Consider the following 14507-nt stretch of genomic DNA (forward strand, 5'->3'; position numbering starts at 1 on the left):
TTGAAACATCTTCTCTTTTTTCAATTAATTACCAGCGACCCGAAACATTTTTGCAAGTATTCTACTTTCTGCGAGAAATTATGCATTTAGTGGAATGATATGGAAACATTCAAATTGAAAATCTAACGAGTTTTCATTCATGTTTTCCAAAATATTCAATCAAATGTGAAAAATATTAGTTTTTTAAATTCCAATAATTTATAGACATTTCCTTGTTTTGTTTACATTTACGTTGACACTAAGGTTTACAAACAAAAACAAATTCCTTTGTGGTTGTTGTTTGAGTTGTATTTGTTGTAGTATTAACTTTACCTTGTATTTGTTCTACCATGGCTTTGGCTGGTATTGGGTTGCTGACAGGGGTTGGAACCTCAATGTCAATGTCGGCCAAAGCTCCTAGAATACCATATTTATTCTGATCTTGTGGGATAAAGTTCTTTATCCTTTCATTGAGATCAGAAATGTCAACATTGACGGGTGACAATGCACCTTCAATCCGTTGTCTTTTGCGTTCATTTTGTTTTATACATTTTGTTTGTGTTTTTAGCGCATTTGCTAGCGCCGGTACAGGAATATTTGATGTTGATGCAATTACTTCCGCGCAATCCAAATCCATGTCAGGAGGTATGGAATCAGGCTCCTCCATTGCAAATCAATGCAATAAGGAAGCCTTCGCTTTATTGTTGTTTGAAAACTCAATATATATTGGAAATAATTTGTGATTAAAAACAATACGTCTTGTATGTTCGAATGTTGCCACCTTTTTTTCACAATGTACACAAATCGTTGTTCGTTCTCAATATTTTGTGTTGGAAATGAAGTAATTACATCGTAATTTGGGGTCGAACAACGAATAGAGAGCGAAACACCGTCAGTCTGAACAAGGCATAAAGTACAGTACACATTGTCAGTTTTGAATGACGATTTTTTGCAATTATCGATAACTGTCCAACCGTCCAGCAACCACAAAATATTTTGTGTCATTCAAAACTGACAATGTGTACCCAGCTTAGGGGTAATTTACACTATATGTAAATGTCATATGACATGAAATTTTCCATCGTTAAATATTCACTAATATGTGGAATATTGGATATTTTCCTTACGCCATTTATTCTGTGCGTCCACCCCAACAAAAATATTATAAAATTACGTCTCCACATTGCCTCCGTGGGTAGATATGGAATGTTTTTATTTCGTGTCATATGACATTGATAGATAGTGTAAACTACCTCTTAAGAATCAAAAGATCGATTCTTGAGTTCTAAGTAAGAATCAAAAAATCGAAAGATCGATTTTTGCTTGGTAATACGTATTCCTAGTGTAAACTACCTCTAAGTCCCAATTTACATTGGGCGAGTTTACTTGCGGCAATTGTCATATTGCTGGAGAGAGAGGTGAGGCATATGGTAACCCTTTGCCTCTCAGCACCCTCTCTCACCTACAAACTGACAATTGCCGCAAGTAAACTCGCCTAATGTAAATTGGGACTAAGAGAGAAAGAAGTAAGTAAAGGGGTGAGTACATAAGCTGACTTGCCTGCTTACCTTGCTTGCTTCTGATAAAAGAATAAAAAAGAAAAGGGCAACCCAGTTCGAAATTTGTTCGGCCTTCTTTATTCTTTTATTTTTATTATGTCAGAAATGAAGCAGGAGAGCAAGGCAATCAGGCAGAGCAGCTTATGTACGCAGGCCTTTAGATCAACCATTGTACCTTATTTGATTACGCAATCATTTCATTTAAGCTCTGTTCCAGAACTAAAAAGTTTTTACAATTTTTACCACTTTTACACACTTTGCGTTCCCGTACACAAAATTTATATGAAAATCTTTTACGACTTTTACATCTTTTACGACTTTTACCACTTTATAAAGTACGGGAACAGGTCATTAATTTACTTTGTAATTTCATTTAATTGTCAATGACAATGTAATTGCAATTTCATTTATTTTAGATAATAAAGTTGGAGTACATCTTTTCCTAAGAATTCACTTATGAATTTTACAAGAGAGCGCGCAGCTCGGATGCACTCCATTTTTCTTCCACAGCACACAGCTAGGATGCACTCTATTTTCGATCCAAATCACAGCTTTTGATGTAGTGTTTTGGATTGAATTTAAAGGCACTCTTCGGATTGCACTTTTAATCAGTCTAAAGATGCAATTAGAATGCAAGCCATTGCAAAATATCCCAAAATAAATAAAATGCATTTATTATTTGTGTAAAACAAGAACACAAAGAACGTTATTATATAAACACAAATTAAATAAAAGTTTACATTAAATTCAATCACATTTGAGCTTACTTCCTCCGTTCTCGATTTAATTACAGCGTATATGATTTTCTTTCAACATCCTAATGTTTTTTTATGTTGCCTTCCCATCACTAGTTCAGCTTTCGACATGGACTCCAACTCCACTCCATTAAAAATTTCCTCTCGTGAATTTCAGCAAAAATGTTCGCAACTTAATGCTAAGTTTACATTTACGAAATCCACTCGATTTCATCTGTCAATTCCATAGCTCAAACGTCAAATAAAATCTCATCTGAAATCCATTGGACTTCATTTGACGTTTAACCTATGGATTTTACAGATGAAATCGAGTGGATTTCGTAAATGTAAACATAGCATAAGTTGTTATTTCTTTATTTTATAACTAACCGCCTGTTCATGTATGTCGCACGGAAACCTGTACGAAAGGAAAGCAGTCACTCACTTCCGTCTAAAAAGGCGTTCATGTATTTCGCATCCTATGCGAAATACTACTAATTTGAATGTACATTTGTTCAACTATGTTCCATAAATGAGAGCCAAATGAGAAATGAAAACAAAATCCACATATACATACAAACATTGGAATATGTGTGATTTGTTTTGTTTGAAAAATAAAATGTGTCGGTATTTTGAATTATTTTATTGATTTCTTCAAAATAATGAATCAAACCGCCAAAAAAAAAGTGTCTATAAAATGTTTATTTTGTTTCAAGAATGTGTTGCATAAATTTGTTGTAAGATTTTCGGTGTAATTCGCGAGTTTACGTTCTACTCGGCAGCTATAAAGCAAGTGAGTGATTTTGACATTCTCTTTCTATAAGTGACAGTCCTTTCGAAATACATAATCCCAAATTTAATGGAAAAGTGTACGTTTACGTGTTATTTCGTATGGCTTGTCGGTCACATAGATTTTCATTTCAAAGGTGTTTACATGAACAGAAAATGATTTTTTTTCCGCTTCGGAAGCGCAGGAAACGTTTCGGTCGACATACATGAACAGGCCCTTATTCTTGGAAATGTATACATTCTTGCTTATCTTTTGAAGAAATGTGTAGAGATCAACCAACTGTTTTTTTCTGTAGGGATCTCTACAGCAACTGCTTATAAAATGTATCGAACGGTGTGCGTTTTTCATAACTCGGTTGGACTACATCGAAAGATGTTGTGAAATCATAACTCCAATTGCACAACTTCCAAAATTTTTTGCTGGGTGGATGTTGTTCGTTTACTCTACAGTACAATGCATAAGGCCATGTTTATAATATAGCCTTTTGAAGGGTTAACCTTCTTAATGAGGATTTATTTGACGTATACGCAAAGGAATTGACGTTTGAAACCCAGTCGGTTTGTTAAATCCGGTTATATATAAACGTACTATAAGTCCTTAGCCGATTACAAGTAGTTATTGAACTTGTACAAATTTGTACAAATTGTTGAGTAAACGAAAACACCTTTTGTAAAAGAACGAAAGGCCAAAGGGTTTGGTTTCATTTCAAACGAGGGCAAAGTTTATGTTTTATTATAATTCTTCTGCCAAAAATAATAAGTTGGTCATTTGTCATAGTGGAAACTTATTCGAAAACATTACATCCGTAACATCAGCAGTTTGACAGATTTTCCACTTTTTACACAACGAAATTTGTCGAGCAGAAAGTAGTAAAATAGAAAGCCATTTTGGCTCTCTCTCCTCTCTCACTCTCTTAAAAAATGCTTCCAGTTTTACTACTTTTTGGGGTTAAGGAACGTTTTCCGAGTTAAAAATGGTAAAACTGGTAAAACTTGAAGAAACTTTAACGTAAAGAAACAAATCTTTCATTTGTTTTTAGGATTTCGTAAAACGAAATCATTTAATGTGCACATGTAAATTGGACTTAATAGTACACTAGCTAAGATTGGAGTGCAACACTGAAGAAACTGCTGACCATGTTTTATTTAAATGCTCACAATACAACATATGGTTTGTTCCAGAACTGCCAGAGTCTACTCATTTTTACTATTTTTTCCGATAACATAAAGGGAAAAATGCTATCGTAGTAAAAAATAGTAGCTTCTTACAGGTTCTGGAACAGAGCCATAATTCGCAACTCATTTCAATAATTTAACAACATCAACTCAATGGAAGAATTTTTTGAGAAAATTTCAATAATTGCTGTGTTCCTGGATAACTCACATATGGAACTATAGGCGACTAACTAGTAGTCCACATCTATGTCTGGCGGTGTCTTAGACACGAGTCAACGCTTCTCGGGGGTTGATTATGATGTCGTCTACCTCCAACGCAGTTATAAAATTAAAAAAAGAATCCAGCCCCAGCTCTGTGCATTTATTGGCAAGATCTCAACGTTTTTATACCCTACACCACTATGTGGTAAGGGGTATTATGTGTTACAAAAGGAAGCGAGATAGACCCATAGTTCCTTCTAGAGATATACATAGAATCACTCTCTGAGTCGATTTATGCATGTCCGTCCGTCCGTCCGTTCGCAACATACAGGTCGCATTTGTTGACCGATTTCGCTGAAAATTGGGGAATACCATTTTTTTAGCCGTCGGAAGATCAAGTTCGAAGATGGGCTATATCGGTCCAAGTTTTGGTATAGCCCCCATATAACGGTACCTCCCGATTTAAGGTATTTTAAGGATCTTAGCCGCATTTGTTGCCCAAACCAGCTGAAATTTTACATTTGAGGTTCCCAATGGCCGCGAAATTGCTCCACTAAAAATTGTCAAATTGTCAAATCTTAGCCACATTTTTTGCTTGAACTAGCTGAAATTTTACATATGTGGTTCCCAGTGGCCACGAAATTTCGCCACTTAAAATTGTTAAGATAGGTCCATGTTTTTTTGTAGCCCCCATATAACGGTACCTCCCGATTTTAGGTATTTTAACGATTTTCCCCAAATATGGCTCCAATTTGCGTATTGGGATGCATACTAATTATTCCATTTTTACATATTTCGACTGGTGTAGGGTATTACATAGTCGGCCCCGCCCGACTTTGGTCTTTTCCTACTGGTTTTTTATTACGGACATAACCTAAAATCATCCGAGTATTACAGTTAAAATGAAATTTAAAATGTCCAGCAGCATTTGTAATAGCGCCACCTATACGTGATTATAATAATATCACATTGTTGCTTTTTGCCGAGGTTGAACTGTATAATTTTGCTACCGATTACAGGTTACTAAAAACATAGTATCGATCTACAGATCCCATCTGGTTTTTGCCATGAAAGAAACATCGCGAAATCTTCAGTTTTACGAAAACATTTCAAAAAGCAAGAACAGGTGTGAAGTCGACAAAAAGAAGCAAAAATCGATTTATTCCAAACATGTCCACTGCTGAAGAGGTAATTATCAAATAGAAGAGCAACCCCTTAAAATCAACAACTAATATAATTATTATTTAGTTGAGAAAAGATTCCGAGGAATTTACAAAACTATTGGCCGAGGCAACAAGGAAACGTGTAAAAGATGCGCTAGTTATGGCAAAAGCAGAATTGGATCGGGAAATTGTCAATCTGGAAATGAAGGAGAAACAGGCAGCTGAACGTAAGGAAGCTGGTCCGAAGAGGTAAATTAAATTTTTGTTCTTATTCTTGTTTTCAAATGCTTGTCTTCCACCCTTTCCGCGCCTATTACCGGTTGCTCTAGAATGTTCTCCTCATCACATTGCTTACCTGCCCTGCCTGCCATAACGTGTTGTGCTTGCCTTTTGTTTACATGTTTCTTTGTTTTGTTTTTCATTGCCAGATTCTATGTGGAACTAAACGAATACGGTTGGGATCAAAGCGAGAAATTTGTGAAACTATTTGTTACATTGGAGGGAGTCCAAAATATCGATGAATCAGATGTAATTGTTAATTTCACCGAGAACACAATGAACTTGAATGTCAACAATTTCAATGGCAAAGACTATGTTCTGATTATCAACAATCTGCTACATCCCATCGATATTCCAAAGAGTTATCGCAAAATTAAGACCGGTATGGTGGTAATTTATCTGAAGAAGAAACTCGAAGGTAAACATTGGCCATGTCTGACCTCAATTGAAAAACGTCTAAAGGATCAAGCCGACTCGGAACTAAAAGAATGCAGTGAAAATCCTTCAGATGCTTTGGTTAACATTATGAAGAAAATGTATAACCAGGGAGACTCAAAGACCAAACAAATGATAGCCAAAGCCTGGACTGAAAGTCAAGAAAAGGTGCATAAGGGCGAATTTAATCCAATGGAAACGTCATTGAGTTAATTCTGAGAAACTTCCAAAGTAAAAAAGAATGAATTGTTTTATGTACAATTCTATATTTTCTTCGTGTGTATGTTCTCTAAAACCAGATAGATCATATTTTTGCATCGTGTTCTTTAAGAAATAATTTTCAAGTCATTTTGAAATTGAAGATATTATTTCGGATAACAATTTTAACAATTAAATTAATATGAAATATCTCAATTGAGTCCATACTTGTAAATTTAGTATGTAATTAAAATGTAAAATAATATTGTTATTCATCAGCACTCGTTCACCATTCATTCCTCCAAAATCATGTAAACAGTAAACCTACATGCCAGGATAGTTAATATAAATAAAACATATTTAATAAAAGTTATCATAATATAAACATTGTGTTTATTTGTTAAATATTCCATTAGAGTTCATAGAATTGTATCTATCTAACGAGCCGTTGTTTTTGCTCTGGACAAAGCACATTATTTTTTTAGACTGGCAGCACCTATTCCTGCCAAGAACGCTGTGCCCACAGGGAAGGCTCTTATCCCCTATTATTGTCCCGGCCTACTACAGACATCAAAAAATTAAAAAAAAAATTGACAAAAGAGGTAAAATCAGAACTCGATATCCACATTTGCGGACAGGTTATTCCGACGTCCAAACCCCCTAAAATATTAGGTGTGCCCTTCGACAACAAGCTGAGATGGTAGCTGACAACTTTGGAAGCGAAATAATCATCCATATTCTGAAAGCGTGGGAGATGGATTTTGTGGGAGTTTTTCCCATCTCCCCTCATTCTGAATGAAGTTGGAAAAGGGAATTTGAATAGGGCTGGGAATGAATTCAGGGGCCTAATTACGTGATTCGATATCGAGTTGTTTCGACCCGAGTACTCAAAGTTGGGATGACAACATCGTTATCGAGTAAAATTATCGAGAAATTGAGCATAAATTTGCGAGTAATTTCTCGTAGTCAAATGGCCTATCGTAAACAAACAAAATGAAAGATTTCTTATTGTATTTTTTGTTTAAAATGTAAAAAATTGTTTATTGACGGATTATAGAGGAAAAATGATATTAGCAAATAATGTGAGCATTTTTTACACAAAATAACAAGACAAATTGGAAAAAGTCCTTTTCAGTCGTTTTGAGAAATTATGATAAAATTAGAAGTAAAATAAATATGTATAGGGTGTTTTTTAAGCCCGATAGAACTTGAAATTGTAAAAAATAACACAAAAAATTAAATTGTAATCAAAATTTTTTTTATTCGAAAGATCAATACGTGACATTAACATTTGAAAATGATTTCGGGCATATGGGCACCGCGGCTCTTCTTGACGAAGTACATTCTGGACGTCCAATTTTTGGCCACTTTTTCGAGCACTGCTGGCCGTATGTCACGAATAACACGAACAATGCTGGCCTCCAAGGCATCAATTGTTGCTGGTTTATCAGCATAAACCAGTGACATCACGTAGCCCCACATCGAGAGGTGTCAAATCGCACGACCTTGGAGGCCAATTGACAGGTCCACTTATCGAAATCAACTTATCGCCAAATTTTGATTTCAATAAGTCGATGGTTGCGTTCGCCGTATGGCACGTAGCGCCATCCTGTGTAAACCACATCTCCTCCGGATCAATGTCATCCATATTTTCAAACAAAAAATCATTGATCATGGTGCGGTAACGATCTCCATTGACCGTAACGCGAGCTCCGGCCTCATTTTTGAAGAAATAATGTCCGATGATGCCACCAGCGTGAAAACCGCACCATACGGTGCATTTTTCTGGATGTAATGGAGTCTGTAGGGTCTCTTGTGGATTGGTCTCACTCCATATGCGGCAATTTTGCTTATTAACAAACCCGTTAAGCCAAAAATGCGCCTCATCGCTGAACACAAATTTGCGATAAAACAACGGGCCATTTGCATTTGCAGTTGCGCGAATCGACGACTGATTTTCAAAGTAAATTTGGAGTCTATTCATGATGATTTGTCAGAGTATTCCGAAACAAATAAAAAAAGTTTCATCAAAATTTAATTTTTTGTGTTACTTTTTACAATTTAAAGTTCTATCTAGCTCAAAAAAACACCCAATACATACATATGCATGCTATCATTAACCAAAAATTAGTGTTTGTTTAGTATATTTTAGCAATATTAATAGCCTTTATTTTATAGGTGAACAACAAGTGTCGTTTAGGGGCACCTCTCGGATCTGTCCGAAATTTTTACCATAGGTAGCCCTTGGGACCCTGATTCCAACGATATATAATTTTCCCGGGGGAAGTCCATACTTCCCGAGATGTGGGTCTTGACATTTCGGAAATTTCGTACTTTCACACTTATAGGTTGTTTAGGGGCACCTCTCGGATCGGGCTGAAATTTTTACAGTAGATAGCCCTTGGCATCCTGAATACAACGATATATAATTTTCCGGGGGGAAGTCCATACTTCCCGAGATATGGGTCTTGACATTTCGGAAATTTCGTACTTTCACACCTATAGGTTGTTTAGGGGCACCTCTCGGATCGGGCTGAAATTTTTACAGTAGATAGCCCTTGGCATCCTGAATACAACGATTTGTAATTTTCCGGGGGGAAGTCCATACTTCCCGAGATATGGCTCTTGACATTTCGGAAATTTCTTACTTTCACACCTTTAGGTTGTTTAGGGGCACCTCTCGGGTCGGGCTGAAATTTTAACAGTAGATAGCCTTTGGCATATTGAATACAACGATATAACTTTCCGGGGGGGAAGTCCATACTTCCCGAGATATGGGTCTTGACTTTTTTACTTTTATCACCATTATTTTTAAAACCTATGCAATATGGGACTCGTTTTAAAGCTCACGAAGAGTACTTTCCAATGCCGCCAATAATTAATAATGGTAATTAGATTTACCAATAATAATTTATTAAGTTATTATACGTCAACATAATAAAAAAGAAAACAAAAATAAAAAAACAATAATTTAAGCCTTTACCTAATTAACTGCGTCCCAGCAAAATGTTCGATGCCAAAGATGCTATTCAAGAATGGGTGCAAGTGAAATGGAATGTCATTTTTTTAGCATCTTCACTCATTCTTTTTACAAGAGCGTGACCCCCAAAAGATGCAATTCATTTTCAGATCCTAAGCATGTCATCTTTGCTCGCTCGGTGGAATGACATCATCAACAATTCTTTGGCATGGGATCTATACCAATCCATTGGCATGTCATCTTAACCGATTGCCTAGAATAGCATTTTCACTAATGTTTAGCATGTCATTTTCACCAACCCTTTGGCACGAAATTTTCACGTCTTGTTCGGAAAATGGAAAATGCTGTATTGAAACATGATTTTCATGATTTTTTATTAATTCATAGGAATTTGTGAAATAACTATTATTTAACTATCATCAAAAAGATTACATCCATATTTGCAGTTTGTTGTTGTAATGTTTGTATGTCAGTTGTAAGAATTTCGATGGTGGTGTTAGTAGGTTTGGTAGAGCAGTTGAAAAGACATCTGCATGATAGGCAGATGTTATGCACGGTGTCATCAATCCTTGCCCTATAGGAATTTACGATCTCAATGCCGACTGCATCGGTTGGAATTCAGGAGAGGTATAGGTTAGACAGTTCCGGAAATATCACCACCACCCTGTACAACTCCGTTTCACTCTACGGATCTTGGACTTCTTGATCCTAAATTCTACGAACGAATTATTATATAACACACACATATAATTTTATAATATAATCCAACGTTTCAAACTTGGCCGGAGCGGCGTAGTCTGCTCGATGACATCAAACAGCGTGGAGTGCTTGACAGCAGCGTACGTAAAAATACTTTAACTAACATTTCCAATCGTTTCGTTTCGTATTTTCCATAGGAACAATACAAAACGAAACATAACCCACGTTGGCCGAGCTCGCTGTTTAGTTTTGTTTTGTTTACATTCGTGAGTACGAACAAAACGAAAAGCGAAAAGTACTCAACTCCACAAGAGCAGATAGAAAACGGAATAGTACTAAACACATGTGAATAAATCAAAAACGTTTGGTGGTTGATAAAATTCACTGTGTTCACTGTGGTATGCTGATGCTAACTTATAGGGTTGTTAAGCAATCACATGTGAGTGTGCCAACAATACGCACGGCAAACGTTTCCCAAAAATACTTGTCGTTTCGGTGGTGAATGAAACAACTCGGCAAAGCATAGGCGAAGTTACATTACAGCAATCGTACAGTTTCCATCTTTTTACATTGAAAAGTTTGTGTTTTTGTTTTGGTTGTGAGAATGAAACGATACAGAGAAGCTCAAACTTTTCAGCTTCTCTGTATCGTTTCATTCTCATTCTGGTACGGGAATCGTTTTGTTTGTTTCCGTTCATTGCTTGACAGTATCAAAGGGTTTTGATAAGAAAAGCGCCATCATCACAGTTCTATCGCACGGCTGGCTCTGATTAAGTCCTCGACTAATATGTGTGGAGATGGCGTACAGCGCAGTTGTTGTGCTGCTTACGGATGCCATGCTATTGATCGGCAACTGGACAGTTATTTCTGATGCTGGAGAGGATTAAAGCCCCAAAAGTCTTTGCTACGGGCGACAAAAGCGAAATCGGTCTGTACAATTCACATTTGCTGGCATCCTTGCCAGGGTTCATTAGCTGGGAAATTTGCAGACTTCGGGAACGATGTGGGTGCTAGCGACATGTTGAGATCTTCCGGTCGTCCAGCTGTTGGAGTTTTAGCACCGCCACTGCTCGCAACAGAGTTAACCTCATCCGCAACTGATTTTGATTCATCTTACAAAAGGTTTTTTACTTTCCATCACCAGTGCAGATTTCGACATGGACTCCAACTGCAAATTACTATTTCGACTATTTCGTGAATTTTATTTTACAACATTTGTAAAGGATTACTCTTTTTTGTTTTTTTTAGGGATCTACAAATCGATTTGCTTATAAGGTTTTGTAGAGCAGGATTCTCTAGACCAGGTAAGGAAACTTTTATAATACCGACTATATTTTTAGCTCAATGATTGAAATTTCCTAGCATAATAAATCTTATATAGCTTTAAACATATTTAGATAAATAAAAGAAAATTTACATGTCTTTACAAAAAAACACAAACTGCAACTCTATTGGATCGATAAAATGGGTTTAAATGCTGATGAAAATATCGGATCGTTCACGACTTCATTTGAATGGGATCAAATGCTATTGAAAAGATCGGATCTTTCACGACTTCCTTTGAATGGGTTCAAATGCTGATGCAAAGATCGGATCTTTCACGACTTCATTTAAACCAATGCAAAAGATCCAGTGAAATCATGGCATCTCATGGAACCACTTCCATAAAATTTTGCTGGGTAAAAGTACTCTCCATAAGCTTTAAAACGATGCCCATATTGCCCACGTTAGAATTGTAAAATGTCAAGACCCATATCTCGGGAAGTATGGACTTCCCACCGGAAAATTATATATCGTTGTATTCAGGATGCCAAGGGCTATCTACTGTAAAAATTTCAGCCCGATCCGAGAGGTGCCCCTAAACAACCTAAAGGTGTGAAAGTACGAAATTTCCGAAATGTCAAGACCCATATCTCGGGAAGTATGGACTTCCCCCTGGAAACTTATATATCGTTGTATTCAGGATGCCAAGGGCTATAAACTGTAAAAATTTCAGCCCGATCCGAGAGGTGCCCCTAAACAACCTAAAGGTGTGAAAGTACGAAATTTCCGAAATGTCAAGACCCATATCTCGGGAAGTATGGACTTCCCCCCGGAAACTTATATATCGTTGTATTCAGGATGCCAAGGGCTATAAACTGTAAAAATTTCAGCCCGATCCGAGAGGTGCCCCTAAACAACCTAAAGGTGTGAAAGTACGAAATTTCCGAAATGTCAAGACCCATATCTCGGGAAGTATGGACTTCCCCCCGGAAACTTATATATCGTTGTATTCAGGATGCCAAGGGCTATATACTGTAAAAATTTCAGCCCGATCCTAGAGGTGCCCTTAAACGACATTTATGGGTCTATCTTGTATTGCCACTAAACTTGAGTTGCGTTGTCAGTTGTCTGCGCGACTGAGACGAAATGTTGTACCATTAATGTTAACTCAACTGGGTGGTCGATAAACATGTTATCGATCAGTGTTTTTTCAAACTAGTGACCTCTATTCACCAAAAAAAAAAAAACATTTTAAAAATAATTGCGCTTTAGATAACTCTTTTGTGTATTCTGGACAATCTATTTCTATCTTATATATATATAAAAGAGTAGTGAGGTGAGTGACTGACTGACTGACTGATTGACTGACTGATTCATCAGCGCCCAGACGAAACCGCTGAAGCTAGAAAGTTGAAATTTTGGGTGTAGGTTGCTGTTGGGGTGTAGGGGTGAGATAAGGCTGGGTTTTTGGAAATTCGACCTAGAAGTGTACGAAAAGTACTAAAAGGTACTAAATATGGTACCCTTTGTATTAGGCAAACGGTAAGAGCTAGAATTCTGAAATTTGGAATGAGGGTAACTGATGGAGAACTAGAAAGATGTAGGGTTTTTGGGAATTCAAACTATAAGTGTACGAAAAGTACAAAAGGGTACTAAATTTAGTACAATTGAGATTTGGGTGAACAGATAGAGCAGGAATCCTGAAATTTGGAATGAAGGTCACTGATGAAGAGTAATGATGAAAGGTTTTTGGAAATTCGAACTATAAGGGTACGAAAAGTACTAAATGGTACTAAATTTAGTACAATTTGGATTTCGGTAAACGGATAGAGATGGAATCCTGAAATTTGATATGAGAGTCGCTGATGAAGAATAACGATGAAAGGTTTTTGGAAATTCGAACTATAAGGGTACGAAAAGTACTAAATGGTACTAGATTTAGTACAATTTGGACTTGGGTGAACGGATAGAGCTGGAATCCTGAAATTTGAAATGGAGTTACTAATGGAGAGTAACAAAGAAATGTTTTTGGAAATTCTACCTATTAGTGTACGAAAAGTACTAAATGGTACTCAATTTAGTACTATTTGGATTTAGGTGAACGGATAGAGCTAGAATCTTGAAATTTGGAATGAAGGTCACTGATGAAGAGTAATGATGAAAGGTTTTTGGAAATTCGAACTATAAGGGTACGAAAAGTACTAAATGGTACTAAATTTAGTACAATTTGGATTTCGGTAAACGGATAGAGATGGAATCCTGAAATTTGATATGAGAGTCGCTGATGAAGAATAACGATGAAAGGTTTTCGGAAATTCGAACTATAAGGGTACGAAAAGTACTAAATGGTACTAGATTTAGTACAATTTGGACTTGGGTGAACGGATAGAGCTGGAATCCTGAAATTTGAAATGGAGTTACTAATGGAGAGTAACAAAGAAATGTTTTTGGAAATTCTACCTATTAGTGTACGAAAAGTACTAAATGGTACTCAATTTAGTACTATTTGGATTTAGGTGAACGGATAGAGCTAGAATCTTGAAATTTGGAATGAGGGTCACTGGGAGAGAAGCGATGAAAGGTTTTTGGAAATTCGAACTATAAGGGTACGAAAAGTACTAAATGGTACTAAATTTAGTACAATTTGGATTTTCGGTTTTTGGAAATTCGAACTGTAAGTGCACGAAAAGTACTAAATTTAGTACAATTTGGATTTGGGTGAACGGATTGAGCTGGAATCCTGAAATTTGGAATGAGAGGTCACTGATGGAGATTAACAAAAGTACTGAATGGTACTAAATTTAGTACAATTTGGATTCGGGTGAACGGATAGAGCTGGAATCCTGAAATTTTGAATGAGGGTCACTGGTGGAGAGTGACAAAGAAAAGTTTTTGGAAATTCGAACTGTATGTGCACGAAAAGTACTAAATTTAGTACAATTTGGATTTGGGTGAATGGATAGAGGTGGAATCCTGAAATTTGAAATGAGAGTCACTGATGAAGAATAACGAAGAAATGTTTTTGGAAATTCGAACTATAAGGGTACGAAAA

General features: G+C 36.5%; 1 protein-coding gene across 1 annotated transcript; it reads left to right on the top strand.

The window, feature by feature from the left end:
• Positions 1-5467: 5467 nt before the first annotated feature.
• Positions 5468-6898, top strand: LOC141396462 (calcyclin-binding protein). Its single transcript, XM_073971939.1, has 3 exons — positions 5468-5626; positions 5687-5850; positions 6030-6898. The coding sequence occupies exons 1-3, from the start codon at positions 5609-5611 to the stop codon at positions 6526-6528; spliced, it is 681 nt and encodes a 226-aa protein (XP_073828040.1). The 5' UTR covers positions 5468-5608; the 3' UTR covers positions 6529-6898.
• Positions 6899-14507: the final 7609 nt, after the last annotated feature.

Source organism: Musca autumnalis, unplaced genomic scaffold, assembly GCF_047663935.1.
Source record: "Musca autumnalis isolate F117 unplaced genomic scaffold, ASM4766393v1 scaffold_3, whole genome shotgun sequence".
NCBI lineage: Eukaryota > Metazoa > Arthropoda > Insecta > Diptera > Muscidae > Musca > Musca autumnalis.

Coding starts and splice junctions, on each gene's coding strand:
- LOC141396462 (XM_073971939.1), top strand. Junction 5,851..6,029: donor AAGGAAGCTGGTCCGAAGAG/GTAAATTAAATT, acceptor TTTCATTGCCAG/ATTCTATGTGGAACTAAACG.